The sequence below is a fragment of the Oryx dammah genome, unplaced genomic scaffold (genome assembly GCF_014754425.2).
Source record: "Oryx dammah isolate SB20612 unplaced genomic scaffold, SCBI_Odam_1.1 HiC_scaffold_13, whole genome shotgun sequence".
Classification (NCBI taxonomy): domain Eukaryota; kingdom Metazoa; phylum Chordata; class Mammalia; order Artiodactyla; family Bovidae; genus Oryx; species Oryx dammah.
This window is the reverse complement of record NW_024070197.1, coordinates 51,598,271-51,620,327: the sequence shown is the minus strand read 5'-3', so window position 1 is coordinate 51,620,327 and position 22,057 is coordinate 51,598,271. Positions and strand designations below refer to the sequence as shown.

The 22,057-nt window shown below is 44.2% G+C and overlaps 2 protein-coding genes across 2 annotated transcripts in view; one reads left to right on the top strand and one right to left on the bottom strand.

The window, feature by feature from the left end:
* On the top strand, nt 1-13,778 carry MAP1LC3B (microtubule associated protein 1 light chain 3 beta). Its single transcript, XM_040253808.1, has 4 exons — nt 1-172; nt 8,674-8,729; nt 11,022-11,128; nt 11,955-13,778. Exons 1-4 carry the CDS (start codon nt 133-135, stop codon nt 12,127-12,129), a joined length of 378 nt encoding a protein of 125 aa, XP_040109742.1. The 5' UTR covers nt 1-132; the 3' UTR covers nt 12,130-13,778.
* A 3,107-nt stretch (nt 13,779-16,885) lies between these two features.
* Nucleotides 16,886-22,057, bottom strand: part of ZCCHC14 (zinc finger CCHC-type containing 14) — a 45,628-nt gene continuing 40,456 nt past the window's right edge. Inside the window, exons 11-13 of the mRNA XM_040253807.1 lie at nt 21,556-21,696; nt 19,998-21,470; nt 16,886-18,978 (exon numbers count right to left, since the gene is read on the bottom strand). Coding sequence (XP_040109741.1) covers nt 18,923-18,978; nt 19,998-21,470; nt 21,556-21,696 — 1,670 coding nt within the window. The 3' untranslated portion in view covers nt 16,886-18,922. The remainder of the gene's footprint in view (nt 18,979-19,997; nt 21,471-21,555; nt 21,697-22,057) is intronic.

Below are 22,057 nucleotides of genomic sequence, written 5' to 3'. Positions count from 1 at the left end.
GCGCAGGTCACCTGACGCGGCTGCGGGCTGAGGAGACACAAGAGAAGTCGCTGTCGCCACCGTCGGAGCTGTCGCCGCCTCCGCCGCCGCCTGGACCCTCCAACTCGCCGCCCCCACCCAGCCTGCAGCGCCATGCCGTCCGAGAAAACCTTCAAACAGCGCCGAACCTTCGGTGGGTGCCGCGGGCCGGACGCTGTCTGAGGGCCGGCGGGGGCTCCGGGGCCGAGGCAGCGGGGCCCGGCCGAGCTGAGGGGCTCCGGAGAGGGCGGACGGGCGGAGGGCTACGGGGCTGAGGGGCCGAGGCGAGCTGAGGCCGGGGCTGCGGGAAGGCCGGGCCCGGGCGGCCGAGGGGGTCGAGGCAGGGAGCCTGACGGGCCGAGGGCCGCCGGGCCTGGGGGTCTGAGGGACCGAGGGCGCGCTGGCCGGGAGCTGCTGAATCACCTTTCGGCCCAGGCGGCCGGCGGGCTGTGAGCTCAGGGCCGTCAGCGCTCCAGCCCCGGGGTGTTCGGGCCCTCCGACAAGACGAGCGCTAGTGGCGCGGGAGTGCAGTCCTTGTGGGGGAGTCTGGCCTGGCGCCGGGCCGGATTCTCAGAGGTGGTGGCACCGCGGGTGCACGTCTAGGTCACACATGGTCCCTTCAGACGTCAGTACCTCCACGGAGAGGGGTCCTCATGCCCGCCCCTTCCCCTGCAGCCCCGCGTGGCTGCGATGTCTTGGTCCTATTTGTGGCACAAGCGCGAGGGTGGGTGGCTCTTCTTTTCACTGGCTAGAGACAGCATTCTTTGACACCAGCGGCAAATCCGTTCTCTCCCAGTTCGGGCTGGAGTCCCTACTTAGCATGCTGGTGTTTGGTGGAAACCTAAAGTAACACCATCACAATACTTACTCCTGCACAAAACCGATGGGAAGGAAGTGATTGGTGCTCCTTTTAAAGCAAGACAGTGCTGCAATAACAGCGTGGCCTCCTTGTATATCCCCTGTGTAGGGCTTGTTTGTTTATCTCAGGCCAGGTGGAGTAGGGCGGGACCAGCGTTCCTTCCTGTCTTAATCTTCTTTAGGATCTTGAGCAATATCTCTGCTGTCTACTTTGGTCTAGTTTCCTGGAGTCTGGAAAAGAGACAAGCGTTCATTTGAACCTGGATATGGTTTTGTAGATCTCACTATCGATAATTATTTCCTGTGCCTGAGAAACTCCAAAAAATGAAATTCATGTTGATCTGAAGAGCATATCCTTTCAGCCTCTTGAAGCAGTTGGCTGGTTAGCAAGATTTAGAGGTGTCTTTTCTTTTTTTTAAATAAATTTTGTCTATAGGGACCTTTGTGAACTAAGATATTCGTGAATATTAATTTTGTGCAGCCCTGGGAGCAGATTTGGAGCGGATTTGCCGTTGTACCTGGCTTCTGTCCTTACTGACTGGCAGGCATTAAAAGTTAACTGGGGACGTTTGTATGGGAAAGATGCCGGTTTTCTCATGACCCCGATAATAGTAACTTTCTTTTTGCTTCGAGTACTTTTAGGTTATCTAGAAAAATCCTTGAAGAAGAGTAGGTAGTAAAAGTAGGAAAAGTGAGGAATAATGAGAATAAAAGTAAAAATAAATGACAATAAAATAATGAATTAGAAGGAATTCACCTGGTGCCTGTGGCCCTGAGGGTAAACCAGCAGGAATGCCTTAGTTTTTCTCCATTTGTGTATGTTGCATGTACAATATTTGTGGGCTTTCCTCTTTGTTCACCTTTATTTACTACCAGTCCTTTTTTTCCTCCCTTGTCTCCTGACTCTTGATTCGTTTTTGGGTTTTTTTTGTACTCTTATAGAGAAATGACATTCATTACTGTGTAAATTTAAGGTATTCAGCATGACGACTTGGTTTACGTATCTTGTGCAATGACTACTACAGTAGGTTCAACTAACATCAATAAAAAAGGTATATTTTCTCCTTGTTATAAGAACTAGTATTACCCTCTCTCTTTTTTTTTAAAGGGCTTAAAAGTCATTTTGCAGAAGAATATATCATTTAATGGCTACTGCCTTTCCTTGCTATTGATCATGATAATCAGCACTGAAATTTTTTTGTAGCACAGTAAATGAGTCAAATCAGTTCTTTGGAGATACCTTTTTTGTAGAACCTAAGACCAGCCCTAGTTAGCTTGAGCAATAAGTACTCTTCCCAAGTGAGTGAGTTTGGGTTAATTAACAATTGAATATAGCTCTGATTCGATATATTCTACCAGGGTTGAATCTTAGAGCTCACCCAAAACAACTACTTCCTTTTGTAGCCAAGGAAACTGGGTGGGGCCCTGAGAGGTGGAGATCATGGTCCGCCTAGTGGCAAAGTCTGGACTTGTCATTCAGCCCTTCGGGTAAGAATTCTTCCCATCCTCCAGGAGGCAGCCAATACGTGAAGTGGACTAGCACTGAGTCAAGAGGCAGTGGTGTGTCCTTACAAATATTTTGAATAATTTTGTGAACTTTAAAGTTATACTTGAGCAAATATTTTTGGATTCAGTTTTCTCAAATGTCGTAATTTCACTCTATTTTCTTTTGGGTTGCCCTAGTTTAATAACAGATCTTTCTCCTAGACATAATCTGCTGAGATTCAATGTTAAACCTAGATCTTAAGCTTCACCATCAATAACAAAATGGGTCTGCGTTGTCTCAGAAGTTGATGTGGTAGTCTAGAATAAATAACTCCAATTACTCTTAACAGGTAGACAGAAGAGTGAGGTTTATGTCAACACCTAGATAACACTCCCTGAGCTTAAGCTGTGTCACTCCTGGATGGGTGGGATTTTACATTGTTTATTTCTAGGCATATTGGGGGAAATATTTATTATGCTTCCATTTCATCTTTGTACAAGCCTGAGACCTGGGAGAATACAGAAGTGACTGAAGCCAGGGGCAGTCTGTTGAGAAAGGCAAATGATAAACATCATAACAGCACTAAGAAAGTAACTGAGTGAAAGAAGTGTTCTTTTATGCCATTGATCAATAGTGTTGGTAATGCTTTTGTTAAATATACTGCTGGCCTCTGAAAACAGCCTTCTACTCAAAGAGGCTTCAGCATATACCATATTTATGTTTAATTACTCCAGGCTTACCACTGGATTTTCATTGCAGCTGGCCAGGACGCTAATGATATTCCTCTAGAATTTTGGTACTACTCTTGTCATCTTAAGGACGTCACTTGTCTTCCTCAGTTGTCCCACCTTTAATGAAAATGATCATTTTTGCCTTCCTTTTTGGATCATATTTTGGGGATGAATCAAGATAAAGCTTTGACACTATAGTTTGAAGCCTCACATTTAGAGCCCTTTTGCTTTTCCCTTCTCCACTTAACCATAATAAACCTGTTCTCCTTATATAAAAAATCTTTCATTCTTAAGCCTGAGTGATTCCTTTTTAGTTCAGTCCAGTTGTATCCGACTCTTTGCAAACCCATGAACTGCTGGACACCAGGCTTCCCTGTCCATCACCAACTCTTAAAGCTTGTTCAAACTCATGTCCATCGAGTTGGTGATGCCATGTGATTCCTTTTACCTTAAATTTATTTGGATAAGCTTTTAAATGTGAAACATCTCAGGGTATGTGAAACTTATTATTTTTTGGCTGCAGTGATGTAAATAAATTATGATTTCCCTTTGCTTGTGAAATCTGCTCTGACAAGATCAAGATTTAAGAGGGCTGGTAGTGGAGTATAGGTGGTTCAGCATCTTTTCTGGGATAAAACAGACATAAGGACAGAGCTGAGAGAAGTGATGCAGTACCAGTGACACCCCAGAAATAGAGAGGAGCTCAAAGGATGATGTAAAGAGAAACTCCACCTTTGTGTCTCTTCTGCTTGACAGTACTGTCCTGAACACTGTGGCTCACTTTGTGTGTGTGTAACTCACTTCTGACACCAGACATAAGTATTTTTCCACACATCAAGCAATTCAGCTCATTGTCCTGTTTAACTCAGTTGTGACACTACCTGGTGATAGCCTCAGATCCAACAGGTTAAGGACTCTATCCTGCCTGACCTCTCCCCCAACCAAAGGCTAATTGCAAGTGCTCTAATTAGTTATAAATCAGTTTTCCAAGACCACTTTGTGTTTGACTAAATTACTAGAGTGGCTCACAGTACTTTAATTATTAGATTATCAGATTATCATTAGGTTTGTACAAAAGTAATTGCAGGTTTGGACCCTGAATTTTAAATCATTATAGCTTAACACATCCTTATGGCATAAACACATCCTTATTAATCAAAATAGAAAGCATTACAATCAATACATTTTTGCCAATGAAAAATAAGTTTATTCCTATAGTATAAAAATCCGTCCTTCAGGATTCAGGGAACTCTTGGAAAGCATTTTCTGCCTCCTGCTGGTTGTGGAAATGTTTTCCCTCCAAAAAGTTGTCAAGATGCTTGAAGAAGTGGTAGTTGGTTGGCGAGAGGTCAGGTGAATATGGTGGATGAGGCAAAACTTTGTAGCCCAATTCATTCAACTTTTGAAGCATGGGTTGTGCAACTTGCAGTTGGGTGTTGTCATAGAGAACTGACCCCATTCTGTTGATCAGTACCTGCAGGAGTCGTTGCAGTTTCCAGTGCATTTCATCAATTTGCTGAGCATAGTTTTCAGATGTAATGATTTCACTGGGATTCAGAACAGTAATGGATCAGACGGGCAGCAGGCCATCAAAGTGACTGACCTTCCCAAAGTTTGGCTTTGGGAAGTGCTTTGGAGCTTCTTCCTCCTGGAGAAGGAAATGGCAACCCACTCCAGTACTCTTGCCTGGAAAATCTCATGGACAGAGGAGCCTGGTGGGCTGCAGTCCATGGGGTCACAAAGAGTTGGGCACAACTGAGCGACTGACACACTTGGAGCTGCTTCTCGGTCCAGCCACTGAGCTGGTAGTCAGTCACTGGTTGTCATATAATATCCACTTTTTGTCACTCATCACAATACAGTCAAGAAATGCTTCTTTGTTTTTGCATAGAATAAGAGAAGACAACACTTTAGAATGATGATTTTTTTAACTTTTCAGTCTGCTAACTCAACATTCAAAAAACTAAGATCATAGCATCCAGTTCTATCACTTCATGGCAGATAGATAGGGAAAAAGTGGAAACAGTGATAGATTTTATTTTCCTGGGCTCCAAAATCACTGCGGATGCTCACTGCAGCCATGAAATTAAAAGACACTTGCTCCTTGGAAGAAAAAGCTGTGATCAACCTAGACAGCATATTAAAAGGCAGATATCACTTTGCCGGCAAAGGTGCATATAGTCAAAGCTGTGGTTTTCCAGTGGTCATGTGTGGATGTGAGAGTTGGACCATAGAAAAGGGTGAGCATGGAAGGATTGATGCTTTTGAACTGTGGTGCTGGAGAAGACTCTTGAGAGTCCCTTGGACAGCAAGGCGATCAAACCAGTCAATCCTAAAAGAAATCAACCCTGAATTATATTCACTGGAAGGACTGATGCTGAAGCTTCAATACTTTGTCCATGATGCGAAGAGCTGACTCATTGGAAAAGACCCTGATGCTGGGAGCGATTGAGGGCAGCAGGAGAAGAGAATGACAGGATGAGATGGTTGGATGGCATCACCAGCTCAACGGACATGAATTTGAGCAAACTCCCACAGAAGGGAAGGACAGGAAAGCCTGGTGTGCTAAAGTCCATAGGGTCAGAAAGAGTCAGACACGACTTAGCAACTAAACAACATGAGGCACCCACTTATTGAGCTTTTCACCTTTACAGTTTGCTTCAAATGCTGAAGGACCATAGAATGGTTGACGTTGAGTTCTTTGGCAATTTCTCTTGCAACTTCAATGATCCTTCAGTTGGTCATTGTCAACCTCTGATGCCTGGCCACTACAATCTTCATCTTCAAGGCTTTCATCTCCTTTGCAAAACTTCTTTGAACCACCAAAGCACTGTACATTTGTTAGCAGTTGGGCCAAATGTGTTGTTGCTGCTGCAAGTTGTCGCTGATGTTTTATGACCCATTTTGAACTCATTAAAAAATTGCTCACATTTGCTTTTTGTACATCATTTCTATAGTCTAAAATAGATATAAAATAATGGCAACCCACTCCAGTGTTCTTGCCTGAGAATCCCAGGGACGGGGGAACCTGGTTGGCTGCTGTCTATGGGGTCGCACAGAGTCGGACACAACTGAAGCAACTTAGCAGCAGCAGCAGCAATGCTATTAGCAAAAAAACATAGTGAGAAATGCACATTAAAATGATATATAGCATAACCACATTTATTTCAGAATGTATTCCAGTATCAAATGGTGAAGTTCAACAGTGTGAAACCGCAATTACTTTTGCACCAACCTAATATGAAGGCTATGAAAGCCTGCCAGGGAACAGCTGAAGGAAGAGATGCATGGGTAAAGAAGAGTGCTGAACACAGGAGTTTCTGTCTCCTTGGAGTTTGGTAATTGCACTCTCCTGCCACCCAGAAACTCTCCAAACCATTTGTATTAATAAATTCATTTGATCACTTTTTAGATTCTACATGTAAGTGATACCATATACTTGTTTTGCTCTGACTTACTCAATATGATAATCTCTAGATCCATCCATGTTGTTGCAAGTGACATTATTTCATATTGAATAGCAGAGCATTTATTAACCATTTACTATGTGCAGATATTTGCAAGGGTGTACCAGTGATCTCATCGAATCTTTAATTTTTCATTATGATTTATTATAGGCTATTAAATATAGTTCCCTAACTATAAAATAAGACCTTGTTTATGCATTCTTTATGTAGTAGTTTGCATCTGCTGATACCAAACTCCCAATCTAACACTCCCCCTCCTCCCTGCCCTTTGGCAACCACAAGTCCATTCTGTATGTGTTTCAGTCTATTTCTATTTCATAGATAAGTTCATTTGTGTCATATTTTAGGTTTCACATATTAGTGATATCATATGTTTGCCTTACTTTGCTTAGTATGATAATCTCTAGGTCTATCTATGTGGCTGTAGATGGCATTATTTCATACTTCTTTTTGGCTGAATAATACTCCATTGTATGTATATACCACATCTTTATCCATTCCTCTGTTGATAGACACTTGGGTTGCTTTTCTGTCTGGTCTGTCATGAATAGTGCTGCTGTGAACATTGGGGAGCATGTATGTTTTCAAATTAGTTTTCTTTAGATATATATATGCTCAGGAGTGGGATTGCAGGGTCATATGGTAGTTCTGCTCTTTGTTTTTTTAAGGCACTCCTTACTGTTTTCCATAGTGGCTGCACCAGCTTACATTCCCTCCAGCAGTAGTGGGGTTCCCTTTTCTCCACACCTCTCTAGCATTTATTTGTAGGCTTTTTAATGATGGCCATTCTGATCGGTGTAGATGGTAAGTCATTGTAGTTTTGATATATGATCATTATTGGTTCTGTTGAGCACCTTTTTGTGTGCCTGTTGGATGTCTGTGTAGAAATGTCTGTTTAGGCCTTCTGCTTATTCTTTAATTGGATTATTTGTTTTGTTGTTGAGTTGTATGAACTGTTTGTATGTTTTGGAAATTAAGCCCTTGTCAGCTGCATCATTTGCAGATATTTTTCTCCCCCTCTGTAGGTTATCTTTTTGTTCCTTTAAATGTTTCCTTTGCTGTGCAAAAGCTTGTACGTTTGATTAGGTCCTGTTTGTTTAATTTTGCTTTTACTTCTATTACCTTGGGAGACTAAGAAAACCCTGTGAAGATTTATGTCAGGGAATGTTTTACCTATACTGTCTTCTAGGAGTTTTATGGTGTCCTCTCTTACATTTAGATCTTTAAACCATTTTGAGTTTATTTTTGTGAATAGTAAGAGTGTGTTCTAACTTCACTGATTTACATATAGCTGTCCAGATTTTCCAGTACCACTTGCTGAAGAGACATTTTTCCATTGTATGTTCTTGCCTTCTTTGTCAAAGATTAATTGACTTTAGGTGTGTGGATTTATTTCTGGGTGCTCTGTTCTGTTCCACTCATCCATATGTCTGTTTTTGTGCGACTAACACAGTTTTGATTACCATAGCTTTGTAGAATTGTCTGAAGTCTGGAACGTTATTCCTCTTGCTTTGTTCTTTTTCTTCAGGATTGCTTTGGCAATTCTGAGTCTTCTCTGGTTTTATATAGATTTTAGGATTATTTGGTCTAGTTCGGATTATTTGGTCTAGTTCTGTGCAAGGGTAACTTGATAGGGATTATATTAAATCTGTAGATTGTGTAGTGTGGCCCCTTTAACAATATTCTTCCATTGCAAGGGCGTGGGATGTATTTCCATTTCTTTGAATCAATATTAATTTTATTAATGTTTTATAGCTCTCAATGTACAAGTGATTCACCTCTTTGGTCAGGTTTATTCCCAAGTTTCATTTTGTTTTTGATGCAGCTTTAAAAGATGAACATATATATATATATATTTTACATTACTTTTCTGATATTTCATTGTTAATGTAGAGAAATGCAACCAATCTCTATATGTTAATCTTGCATACTAACCTTTGCGAGATATGAGGTGTTAGTGTTTGGTTTCTCTCAGTTCTAGGGAAGATGTTTTTACTGCTTTGCTCTGCCACAGCTAAGGATAGGTGGGGTCAGATATGGAAGTCTACCAGTGCCGAAAATAAGTTGGATTTTTGGCCCTTAATAATGCCGGTGTTTCTTCCTTTCTTTGCAGAACAAAGAGTAGAAGATGTCCGACTTATCCGAGAGCAGCATCCTACCAAAATCCCGGTAGGTCGTCTGTGTTTCAGTTATTGTTAATGTACACGGAAGGAAGCACTGCTTCAGTAGTGCTTCTCCGTGTGATGCCTGATGGGCTTCTGCAGGAATCTTTAACCATGCAACCAGTGTGTTCGTTTAGTGACCTGGAATGGAGGCATCTTCATCTGCAGTGTAATCTGATCACTGTTTCCTCCCAAGTCTGAGTCTGCTGCCTTAATGTTACACACTTCACAAGCCACGTAAATTTTACTTGGTAGAGAAGGGATAAGGGTGCTAGATTTGTTGATACTTTATCAAAGAAGGGTGGTGTCCACCCTCTTCTGAAGGAAGCAGAGACTACAACTGTGGGAGAATCAGTATCTCTCAAGACTTAACTGTGACTGTACAGTCCAGGCTGCCCGACTTGGCCCCAGAGAAAGAAGACTTCTTATGTTCGGTTTCTTTGCAGGAGATGGGGGAAAAGATGCTGCTCCTGTAGTCTCAGGGCCTACGTGTGCTGTGCCCTGGGTCCTTTGGTGGTGGACCTTAAATAGGTTTCTGTTGTGACACTAGGTCTAGAGAGAAATGGTCAAGGAGCTTTTGGCTTCAGACAGAGGATGAATTGTGGCCCTAGGTTCAGGGTTACTAAGTGATCTTGGGCTAATTACTAAAATTCTGAGAGCAGCTGCTGTATCTTCATCTGGAAAATGGGAAGAGAATCCCATCCCACATGGCTGGGAAAATGTGCATAATTCTGGGGACACGATTGTCACCTCTTACAGACTGCATCCACTGCTTAACTTCTGCAGAAGCTTCCATAGTTGGCTTTCTGATTGATCATTTCATACCAAAGTGAGGGAAGAGAGGATGGGAAGATCTGGGATTAGGGTTGTGAAGTAGACAGAAGAGACAGTAGGAAGGGTCTGCTCAGCAGGGCAGGACTGTAGGATTCTGTACTTAAACGTATGTTTGCTATGTTTCTTAGACTTGTTGGAAATTTCAGTCTGTCTTCACGCTTAGGCCTACATATGACCTGGGCATGAGGTTTCTGGGTAATTTCCCTAATTTTAGGGTTTTTCTTCACTTTTGAGTACCTGTTGTATCTGTTTGCTAGCAGGTACTTGTCAGTCATTGGAAGCAAAACAACCAGCCCAACAGTCCACCAGTATTGTTCCATAACCTCCTTTTAAAATATGAATGTTTACATACATTTTCAGTCATCTTTTTGCTAGTACTTTCAGGTTTTTTGCAGAAGTCACATTCATACTTGCAGATACCATGTTTTAAACATACCTCATAGATCAAGAAACCCACTCCAGTGTTCTTGCCTGGAGACTCCCAGGGACGGGGGAGCCTGGTGGGCTGCCGTCTATGGGGTCACACAGAGTCGGACACGACTGAAGTGACTTAGCAGCAGCAGCAGCAACATAGATAAAGAAAGCTATTGATCTTGCCAGGGAAGGTGATGACAGCTTGGCTTGCCTTACAGAACCTCATGTAGGCCCCATACAGTGGAACAGCATATATATGAGCATTTAAACTCTCCTAAAGATTTCCCATTCCTGCCTTACAACTTCTCCTTGTTATAACAGCAGGCTAAAGAATTGCTCTACATGGGGAAGGCTATCCATGGTACTCAGTGAATAGGTAATACTAAGGCTCATGGGCAGTCACTAGTCTGCAGTCATAGCTTATATAATGTGGCTTACCACTAAAAAACAATTCTTTTCCTTTATAGGAAGGAAGTATGGCAAGAAGCTAGTGGATTTAAGTTGTAATGTGGAACTATTTTTGATCACTGCATAGTTCAAGATTCTTTTAAAACTCATTTTTTTAAAAAGCAAAGATATCTTATCAAAATGACAGAATCTCTGAGAAGTCTGCAAAAAAAAAAAAAAAAATTGTCTCCAGACCAGCTAATCATGGTCTCTACTTGTCAGATATTTACTTAGCATTTGAGTCTATTACCATAGTTAAGATCTTAAAATTTTATTAAAACTCTCGTCATGTCTGGAATTGGTGTAGACAGAAATCATTAAAGCTGGCACTCAGCATCTCTGTTCTTTTAAGGCTTAGGGTCTTGTTCTGACGAGGTAGTGTATTTTCATAGTTCCAAATAACAGAAGGCGCAGCTCCCCAGCTGGTGGCTGCCCTGCCCTTCTCTGCAGGCAGCCGTGTTGTCTCATGCCCCATATTCCATAAGGAACAAGTGTGCTTTTGTAAACAGTTTTGGCATGTGCCAGTTACAACAAAGGAAGTATTTTAACTACTTTTCATTATTAATGGCTATTTTAAAAACCACTTTTGTGGCTTCCTTTCTAGGTAATAATAGAACGATACAAAGGTGAGAAACAGCTTCCTGTCTTGGATAAAACAAAGTTCCTGGTGCCTGATCATGTCAACATGAGTGAGCTCATCAAGATAATAAGGTATTTAATCATCTTTTAAACTTATTTCTTTGGGTAACTTCTCATTCTTTAACAGGCTTACAGATAAATCTGCCATCTAGTTCTGATAAAAATATATGCAACTAAATAAAACTATAAGGTGTTTCATTTCTGAGTCTTAGATTTCTTACCTGCTGAATCTCAAGTCCCTTCTGATTGTTTCATCCTGACATCTGTGTAGATACTACACGGGCTCAGTAGTTTGGTGCATGGGCTTAATTGGTTGCTACCACAAAGCATGTGGAATCTTCCCGGACCAGGGATTGAACCTTTTTCCCCTGCATTAACAGATTCTTATCTATTGCACCACCAGGCAAGTCCAGCATACTAGTTTAAAACTGGCTTAAGTAATATAGTAAGAATCATCTATCAAGGATTATTGTTAATATGTATCATGCATATAGTCATAGAAAACATTTTGTGCTTTGTGAGAAGAAATTCAAATCATCAGTTAAGTCTTATTGCATTTTGCCAGGAGCAACATTAGCAAAATCTTTATACTTTTATGGGATTCCCTGGTGGCTCAGACAGTAAAGCATCTGCCCACAATGTGAGAGACCCAGGTTCGATCCCTGGGTTGGGAAGATCCCTTGGAGAAGGAAATGGCAACCCACTCCAGTACTCTTGCCTAGAAAATTCCATGGATAGAGGAGCCTGGTGGGCTAGTCCATGGGGTTGCAAAGGTCGGACACGACTGAGTGACTTCACTTTCACTTTATACTTTTATACTAATCCAATGTGGGTGATATTTTGTACATTCTCCCTGTGTACTGATGTATCAATATTTCTTCACGTTTTCTTTCAACAGAAGGCGCTTACAGCTCAATGCTAATCAAGCCTTCTTCCTGTTAGTGAATGGACATAGCATGGTGAGTGTGTCCACTCCAATTTGTGAAGTGTATGAAAGCGAGAAGGATGAAGATGGATTCCTGTATATGGTATACGCCTCTCAGGAGACTTTTGGAATGAAATTATCTGTGTAAGACTAAAAGAAAAATGCGTCTGTTACACAATTTTTTAAACCCTTACCAAGGAATAAAAAAGGGATGTTACCAACTGAGGTTGATCAGTTCATCTAATCACCGATCATCAAAACAGTAGTTTCCTGCCTAGGAGTTTTAGGAAGTTGTTTTCTTTGTACTTCAAGCAGAAAAACTGAGCTCCAAGTGAGCACATTCAGCTTTGGGAAACTTTATTATTTAACCTAGGCTATCTTGTTTTTTAAATTTAATGTTTAAAAATAAAATACTTTGCATTATAAGTTGCCACTAAAATAGACCTTCAAGTTAATGTTTGTTTTTCCCCCAAAAGAAACGTGCAGTTTTGAGCATTCAGTGAGACATTGTCTTCTCTAGGTTCATAGAAGCTGCCAACTTTTTATAGAAGGGTTTGCAGTCAACTGGAGGACGCTCCTTGAGAGGATCTTAAGTATATGTTGTCAGGTATAGCCACCCACCCCCAAAGCATTTGCCATAATAGTTGGCAAAAAGCAGGGTGAATGGGGGTGTACAGGAAATAAGGAAACCGTGCTGCTGTCCAGGGTCCCCACTTGCTAGGAAGTGTGTTTCAAGTTAGCACTCTCGTTCCAGAGTTCTCATTTGGTTTGTTCTCTGGAAAGTAACACTCTGGTTTGTTCTCTAGAAAGTAACACAGAAGAACACCACTGCTCAATAGGAACCTTGAATAATTTATAATTTTGGTCAAGTTTCTTAGAAGGCCTAGAGAAAGACATTTTTTGTTTTGAATATTCTCTTAAGAGCTCAGAATGGTGCCTGCTTTGATAAACAAGCAGTTACATGGGCTTCATTCTTTGGGACAAAGGTAGAAAACTGCAGGATACTGAAACTAAAAGCATTGAAATTCAGATGCGCGTCTTCTGCCTTTTGGCTTGTAGCTGTAGATGATCCATGTTTTATGTTGTGTGTGACTAAAATCTGTTACTAAAACATTTTTAAGAGTATTTCAGTTATGACTGTTAGGTCAGGCAGTCATCAAAGTACTCCCACTCCATGTGCATGTCAGTTTTGAAAATAGCAAAAGGAAACGTTCTTCACAGATATTAATGTCAAATGTTAAACATTTTTGAAGTACAACTAGAGTAAATAACGAGTGCTTCCTACTACCTGCATGGGGTTCACTCTGTACCATTTTTTGTGAGAGCTGCCACAGAAGGATCACAGACCCACTTGAGACTGTACACACAGCAGGCCACCATTCACCCTTGTGTATCTAGATGTGTGTAGAAAACTTGTATCTGTTAGTGGCAGTTATTTACTGTAATTGAGGAAGAAAAAGCAATATTACTGCATACGGGCGCTCGGCCCCAATCTACTCTTCCTGCTGCATGCATTTGTCCACATGTAACTTTTAATATGTATATTTTTACATTATGTACATTCTTAATTAGCCTGTCTTGTTTAGATTGTATACATCATTATATCTGACATTCTTGTAACTACTGTGTGATCAATAAGATTCCTATAAGAAACTCTGCTTTTTAAAGACAAAAATACCATGCTGAGAGGGCTGACTTAACTTATATCCCACATTAATGGGTGGTCACTCTATTTATAGGATCTTTAAAACATTTTTAATGAACTAAGGTGAATAAAGGCACAACTAAAAACCATCATCAAAGTTCAAGTTAATGGCTTAGTATCTGAGACTTGCAGTCTGTACTATCCAAAGCCAAGTGGATAATACCCGTCTGAGTGAGGAGTGTTGAGGCTGGTCTCACTGTGGGTGGAGGGACACCCACCTCTAAAGGTCCCTGCCTTCCAAGCAAGAGACCTTGTTCCACCTTGCTCACGTTGGTCAGTGTCCTGCCTTCAAAAGACTCAATTCTCTTCAAATTACAGATGTGTCACAAAGTGTGTGTGTGTGTGTGGGGGGTGTCGGAGGTAGGTGTTTTGTGGGAATAAGCACTTGAAAACCTGCTCTAAATGAACCAAAGTACAACACAAGTATTGACTGTGTGTGGGATGTGGTCTGGAATGCATTTGGTGGTGGTACATGGTACCTGGCGTGGCCGGGTCGGGAGCTCTATACAGTAAACAGCAGGTGTGCACGTGATCTCCATCCTCGGAGTCCCCGGGCGTGACCAGACAGGGAGGCCTTCTCCATCTGAGGGGCTGCAACCTAGCAGGTCCCAGGAGTGGCCAGCTGCGCCTCCTGATGCTACTCATCTGACGGGAGCCCTGGCCAGTGCTGGAACCATGCGTGTGCACCTGTTTTTCTCCGGGGATCCACAAGTCTGAGAAGACCAAGCCAAACTGGAGATCGTGCCAGGGAGGAAGTCCCTGAATTCTCTCTCTGTGGCCTGCACTGCTCAGGGTAGCACCACGGACCAGGGCAAACACATGCTTGTTAGCCTGCCACCATCCCAAGTCCAGACATGGCCACAGATGCCAGGGCACACTCACCACGAGTTTCGAAATGTCCGAAGGACACTTGATCTAGTGACGCTGACCGTGATTATGGAGCTGGGAGCTGAACACCTTAAAACCAATCCCAAATCAATTCACGTTTCTATTCACACATAGTGAGAGCATTTTTTAAAAACCCAGGAAACTAGACAGTGGATTTAAGACCAGGTATCCCTTTTGTAACACTGAGAAGGCGGCAGAAAGAACAGACTCCCTAGCTTGGAAATCAAGAGCCGCCACTGGAAAGGATATGTGCCTCGTATTCTATCTATGAGACAAAGACCTAATAAAAAGAACCTTTTTTTTTTTTTTAATTTTTATTTTCAGTACATTAAATTTACTCATAAAAACATTCTAAAAATGTACAATTTTTCCTTTTTAACAAAGTATAATAAAACATAAAAACCCCAAAAACAGAATACTTGACATTTACAATTCAAAATCAAATTAGCAGAATATTAAATATTTACAAAACTATATCTTTTAAAAATATTTATAAAGTTACATGCAATTTTGTAGAATTGACATAAAAGAATGGCTCAAAAATGGGAGAATTTTCCTTCATTCCTAAAAAGAAATATGTCCAATAGAAGCTGTGAAGATTCTTGAGTACACGAGGTCTTCAGTTTCAGTACCAAAGCCTGTCTTTGTGCATCTAAGAACTTTACGCACGAGGGGCTCCTCACAGCACCGGGATGGACTGGCCGGCGCTCCCCTCCCTCCAATAACAGTGTAGTAACATTGACCTTTGGCCTCAACCAGCACAGTACATAGTTTGCAAGTGTTGATTAAAGATACTCACTTTGATTCAGAACCTCGGGACTTAAGTAATTGAGCCTCTTCAGAACCCATGGATGTAAATGTCACCTGCCTCATTCTTTGGGAGTCATCTGCACTTTGGAAAGGACGGCCACCTCGCTCAGGGTCCACAGGCCCATCCACTGGATGGGTGGTTGAGCTGAGCAGGGCCACCGTTTCCCTTACAACCTTTAAGACTCTTGGACACGTAACGCCATCAGTTATCAGTGTGTAAAACTAGCAAGGCATCTAGTAAGCCACCACAGAAGCAGGAAGAGTGACAATGACAGGGAGTGAGGAGGGTGCAACGTGATTCCCGCTCAGGAAAGTGCTCACTAGCAACACTGGAGTGAGTGGACAGATGCAAGCCTCGGTCGGCCCGTGCTCAGACGGGAACGCGTTACAGCCATGTAACGTTAGGCAAAGTTACTACCCGCTCTGCACCTCCATACAGCGTGCAGTATAAACTAACTGTGGGACTTCTTGCAATAAAGGACCTAGAATTCTAAATTGGTAAATTAAAATACTGAACCTGCTTGACTACTATATTAACAAGCTGAACTCGTGTAATTTTTTGGAGATTGTAAATGATGCTGGTTTTTTTAAAAACATCCAATCACATACCTGCGTTCAAGAAAATAGTTTTGTCTTTATTATTCTAAGTGCTAGCTCCCATTTTCTCAGTGCTCTTTAGCAATTAGAAGTTTTTAACATTTATACACTTTCCAATTTTCAATATCATAAAATAAAAATTAGAAAATAAGGTAGAAAATCGAGTGTTCTGCTTTAAAAAACAAACAAAAAAAAAGATTAGTGTTTTATCCCAACGTTGTATCTACTTCAATCTGTACATTCCACTTTCCCCATTCTTGGGGATAGAAACTCTAAAATATGACAGACTACACAGGGCAAAGTGGCTGGGGCCACACCTACCTGGGGCCGCAGCATTTGGGAACTGAGCCCACAACTTCAATGACTAATTGAAAGGGTCAGTCTGATTTGTGTTTCTAGCTGATGAGGACATCCTCTGAGGAAATGCCAAATGCTCTTTTTAGGCTCACTAACTGTGGTTGCTTCTGGAGAGAAATTTCATCAGAGACAATACTGCTAGCAAATATTCCCAAGTTCAAGTATGGGACTCACTTAAGAAGAGGTCTCACGGTTTGGCAGCTGAATGCTTTGTGCCTGTGTGTCCCGTGTTCATGTTTTACCGTTAGCAACTCTGAGTGGCCACACACGGACTTTCAAAGACAGCTAGAAGTTTCTCTGAGACTTCTGATGACTGGAACACAGCCACACAATGTCTGAACCTATTTCTCTCAATTTGAATGTCATACTTCAAGTTGAAGTTTGTTCTGATTTTTTGTTGTATTTGATGCTAACCTCTAATATTTATCAAAACAGTTATAAGGGTAACAACAGACACTTTCATTCCCCAATACTGACGACTAAAACAAAAAAAAAACCTAAATATGATTTTTCTCTTTTGTTATGAGACAGTTTTCAACAATTTCACTGTGTTGAAATAGGATTTATTTAAAATAGTTCTTTGTTTTAAAAAAAAACCAAAAATTTTAAAAGTTTGGCTTTCAGCACATATCCAGGCCACTGTAACGGCCTTCAGAAATATTAAAATCGTAAACATCAATGAACACTCCAAGTCTTCCTTAAACATAATATGACAAGTTCCAGTCTAGTACTCTTTAAGGCAAAGTTGTGTCAGTTCTCACAATTTTGACATTTTGTAGTGTTTATAATTTAAGAGATCAATGTAACATTCCCCCAAAAAGCTGTTGTAAGCATCATCATTACTTCAAAACTGTAGGTAATACTGTGTGCCAAGAAGAGAGAGAATACAGAGGTCTGTCAATTCTGCATTGCATAGAAATAAAACTCTACTAAAATAAAACTCTAAAAAACTCTACTAAAAGCCTTTCATTTAAAAAAGTAACAACTTTCTGCTTTAGTTTCCAAGAAGCCAGGAAACTGATCTCAAAAATTTGAAGCCTTACAACACAATGCCTCAAATTCTAGGGTACTCTTGATTTATACCAATTTTGCATGAGGCTGATTGTCCCATTTTAAGAATGGTCTGAGTATTATTATTTTCTTCTCTTTAAATATTCAACTGGAAAATCCCTGGGCAAGGCCTTACCAATCAGTATTTTAACATTGAAGGCTGTAGCATTTAAAACAGTATTATTGAAGCACAAAATTCCCTTTAGCCATGAAGCTTTAAGTCCCTAACTTTCACAACAAAAGCTCTCCTTGCAGTGGGGTAAACTGAGAGCTGCGTGGTGGGCTCTACTTCCCACCTGATAAAACTAGACTTCTGCAGATCTTGTAGCAGCTCTGTCCTGTCGCTGTAGTCTCTTTCAGAGTCTTAACCACTTTCTATCGTAGTTTTCCGGTAATTTTTTAATGTAATTAACTATTGATACAGAGCCTAATACAAAAGAAGTTGACAGGAGAAAATTTCAGTCGTTTGCTCAGAGATTGTAGGACTGTATTATTGTTGAAAGGTCTGTCTCAAGTGTGAATCCGTTAGCAGTGAGCCTTGGGGTCCTTGGGAAGTCCATGGGAGATAAAATAACTTGCAAACTTGGCTAAGGATACGCAGCCTCCCGTCAGTGCCGCTCACGAGGCCATGCTGCTATCGCGTCTGCCAGGGTTCCTTCATGGGGAAGACGACAGGACTCAAAGCTCTGAAGGGCTGGGAAGGAAGGTGTCCTCAAAGCTTTGACAGCTAGGGATTCTCTGGGACTTGGACCCTTTTAGAAATTAAGTTGTTGCAAGTAACTATTTCTATTTAATAATGTAGTTTAAATGTATTTGCAGGAAAAAATAAAAATAAAAACCTGAAACTGCTACAAGTGCTTTTAAGGAGGGAAGGAATACTAAAATCTCTGTTGTGTACTAAGTCATGTAGCCTGCTGGTGCCGACTCTAAAGACGGATTCTCTGAGTGTCTTGCACTGACTGGTCTCAGGGAGTCTGTCTCCCAGAACTGCAGAGATTGACATCAGTTTACATTCTTCTGTAGTGCAATCCTTAAAAAGCCCAGAGATTAGTGCCTAACCACTGTAAGAACGAAACAGAACAAACAGAACAAAACAAAGGCGACATTTTCCCTCACCAGGGGTGTCAAGAGTCCGACTGGTAGAACTCCACTTGGAGAACTCCGACCTTCAGTTCTCGATTCCAACCTCACGTAGCTGCCCTGGAATTACGTGTGAGCCTAGAAGGACCAATTACGGCAATGCTCTTCAGGAGACGGCAGGTCTCTGCATTGCGACCAAGGGTGGAGGTGGCCAGTTTTCACCCACAGTGAAGATACCCACTAGGCCAGTCCTGACATCAAGCTCCCGTCTAGGATTTTGGCAATAAAACTGAGTTTGATGCATTCCTACGCTAGGTTTTCTATCCAGTCTAGTAAAGTAAAGCACCTTTGGATTAAAAATATTAAGCTCAACAGCAACTAGACTTCTCAGTTTTGTATTTAATTTTCCTTAGGTCTCCATGGCTTAATAGTGTTCTGTTGCCAGAGAAAAATATCAATCTGTGGAGTCCAGACTTTCTGCTGGAGGGGCATATTTCAACCTAAAAGTACCTAGAGAAGGGGGAAAAAAAAAAAAAAGAGATCAAATTTGAATCACCATAGAATTACTGCCATGATCTGTCCAAAGTTATTTCCGGAGTCACTGGTCAAGATTTGGGTGCTGGAAATCTAAACCACCTCTTCTAACCACTTCCCAATTCCCCTGCTGCACCCCCAAACTCATTTGTAAAGTTTATCAAATCAGACAAACAGTGCAGAGACTGCAGACTTCCCAGTCCTTTCCCCTCAAACTTTGGGAGCTCAGACAGCAAGAATCGGCCCTTTCCCTAGGGCAGGGCCAGGGAGGCCCGACCCCACAGGGCTCTGGGCTCGCTGCCTCAGGAGACGCAGCACCATCTCTGTCAACGGGAGTGGCCACAGCCCACAAGCACCCCACCTGCCACCAGACCCGACTCCAGGCTGTCTGTGCAGCTCCCCTCAAAAGTCTCCAGAAAGCAAGTGGCTGACTGTCCAGCTTTCCCCATGCCCAGAAAAACAGCGATAACAAACCTGGTGTGGTAACGACAGCAGACACACACCTGACTAAAGGAGACAAAAAAATAGCGAGTGGAAGCAGGAAAGGGGGAAGAAGATACAGCACAGGGAGCGAGGACACCACGGAGCCACACGGCGGCCACGGCCACGCCACTCTGGACCAGGGACGCAAGCGGGGACAGAGTCCCATCGGCAGCGCCTGCGCTCACGCCACACCCTCGGTCCTCAGTTAACACTGGGGGTGGCTCTGAATCACCCACGCTTGCTCCCCAGTCACGTGGCACAAAAGAACAGACCGCGGAGCCGTCGGGCCACGGCCAGCGAGCCACACTGGAGTGAGGAGCAGGCGGAAATCATAAAGACAGTCTCTGAACCAAAGCTGCCCTCGGGGGGCTGCACAGCCCATCAAGAGTTTGGTGCCTTTTCAGAGAGCACTTGAAAATCACTTCTTGCTTGCTTTAGGAAAAAGGAAGTTGATTATTATTTTCATAAAAAGGACACTCCTGTCTGGATCTCTCCACCTCGAGAGCCTTTACCTTGCCGATTGAAGTCCATGGACGGCTGCTTGCAGTCCTGAGCGCGGTGACCGGTGGCCCCACAGTTGTAACACGAGAGGTTCCCGCTCTTTTTGTGACTGGAACCATTGCTACTGCCCACCAAGCCCTGGGCCTGGTAGACGCCCGCCGCCCCCATGAAGTTCTGCACAGGCGGGACGGTGAAGGCGGACTGGCCGCCCAGCACGGGCTCAGGGCCCACGCCACCACCGTAGGGCGAGTGCACGACCGGGAAGGCGCCACCGCCATACTGCTGGGCACCCATGTAGCCGCTGCCGCACACGGGGCTGAAGGGCAGGAACGGGAAGGGGAAGACTGAGGGCCCCGAGAACGGGTGCTGGAAGTAGCTGGCGTAGCTGACAGTCAGGCCGCTCGAGCCGCAGCTCCCGCTGCAGCCGCACGACGTGCACACGACGCAGCCAGGCGGCGGGGCGGGCGCCGGCTGCTGGGGCACCGGCTGCTGCTGATGGTGGTGGTGGTGGTGGTGGTTCTGGGCCGAGGCGGGGAGGTTCCCAGGGGAGCTGCCACCGCCGCCGCCGCCGCCGCCACTGCTGCTGTAGAAGCTGCTTTCGGGGACCGAGGAGAGCGCGGGGCTGGAGCTGGGGGCTGGGCAGCTGGGCACGGCGGCCATGTTTGCGAAGGATGGGGAAGGGTGGCTACTGGAGGCGGCAGTGTTGCTGTTCGCACAGAAGCTGCCCTGCAGGGGGCCCACGGGCACACTGCTCATTGCAGAGAAGGCAGCTTTGGTGTTGGCTGTGTACAGAGCAGTCCGGGGGTTTATTATTGCAGGGGGCACACTTATTTGCACGTTGTTAGAACAGGAGGTTTGCCCAGAGATGGCGGAATCCGTAGGGACAGATGAAGACACCAGGAGTTTGATGGGCGGCCGAGCCACGTGGAAGACGGTGCTGGACGTCCCCGCGGCAGCAGTGCTGGCTTCCACCACCAGGGCCGGCTGCTGTGCCGGCTTCATCACCCTGTCCAGCGCGGACGCATGGACAACTTTGGTGCGGGGACCAAAGGAGACAGTGGGCGACACGGAGCTGCTTTCGGCGAGTCCAGAAAGGACCTGCATGGGCTGATGGGGGGTGGACGAGGGGAGCACGTCCATCATGGTATTGCCAAAGCTCTTGTCCACTTTGATGCTGCTTCTTGGTCCAGAGACTTTACTGCGCTCCTCGAGTGACAGCAGCGAGTGCACAGAGGACGAGAGGAGCTTCATGTCCGTGGCCCCCCTTTCCGCCTTGTGCACAGAGTTCAGCATCCTGATGGGTGCGATGTGCGAGGCCGCCGTCATCATCTGTGGGGGCAGCGAGTGGTGGCCCGACGGGGTGGAGCCTGCCTCGTTCTGCACGGGGAGGACCTGTGCCGTGGGCCGGGCGGAACTTGAAGTGAAGTGGTTCAGCAGCATCACAGGCTTCTCCTTGTCAGGGCCCTCCAAGTGGATCTCCACACCTAGAGGTGGAAACAGCGTCAGCACAGCCTGCCTGGGCCGGGCAGGGGCAGCGCCTCGCGAGCCGCGCAGGAAGGGCATCCTTACGTCTTTCATTTTCTTCTGCACTGTCTGAGCTCTCTTCCCGGGCCTGCACGCCCATCGGGCTGGGCGAGGAGCTGGAGCACTCGGAGGAGCTGCCTTCCCGGGCCGTCTGGTGAGGGGCCTGCTCCACCTCCACCCGCAGTGCTGTGGAGAAGGGACGGGTGACAGTCCAAAGGAGGCACTGAGGTCCTCGAGCCACAGGACACAACGCTGCCTGTGCCCTCCTCTCCCACCCACAGGCATGCCTGTCGCATTTGTCTTCACATCAGCCCCGAGGAGACAGGTCCTACCCTGGCCCTGTGGACATGGGGTTGAGGCTCCCACATTCGGCAGATGCCCATGTGGCTGTGCCCTCAGCTCCCCAAGCACACACCACAGACCAGGAGAAGGACCCGCCAACCACCAGGTACTGCAAAAGCAGCCCTCCACCAACACCGAGACCTCTGTGTTCTGAGGCCCAGGGACACAAGACCTTTTTGGTCACACAAGTAGCGAAAAGATGCAC

Bases quoted from the DNA above. Each gene is read 5' to 3' on its own strand.
- MAP1LC3B (XM_040253808.1), top strand. From the start codon at position 133: ATGCCGTCCGAGAAAACCTTCAAACAGCGCCGAACCTTCG. The intron at 173-8,673 runs GTGGGTGCCGCG...CTTTCTTTGCAG, and splicing joins CAAACAGCGCCGAACCTTCG to AACAAAGAGTAGAAGATGTC. The intron at 11,129-11,954 runs GTATTTAATCAT...TTCTTTCAACAG, and splicing joins GAGCTCATCAAGATAATAAG to AAGGCGCTTACAGCTCAATG.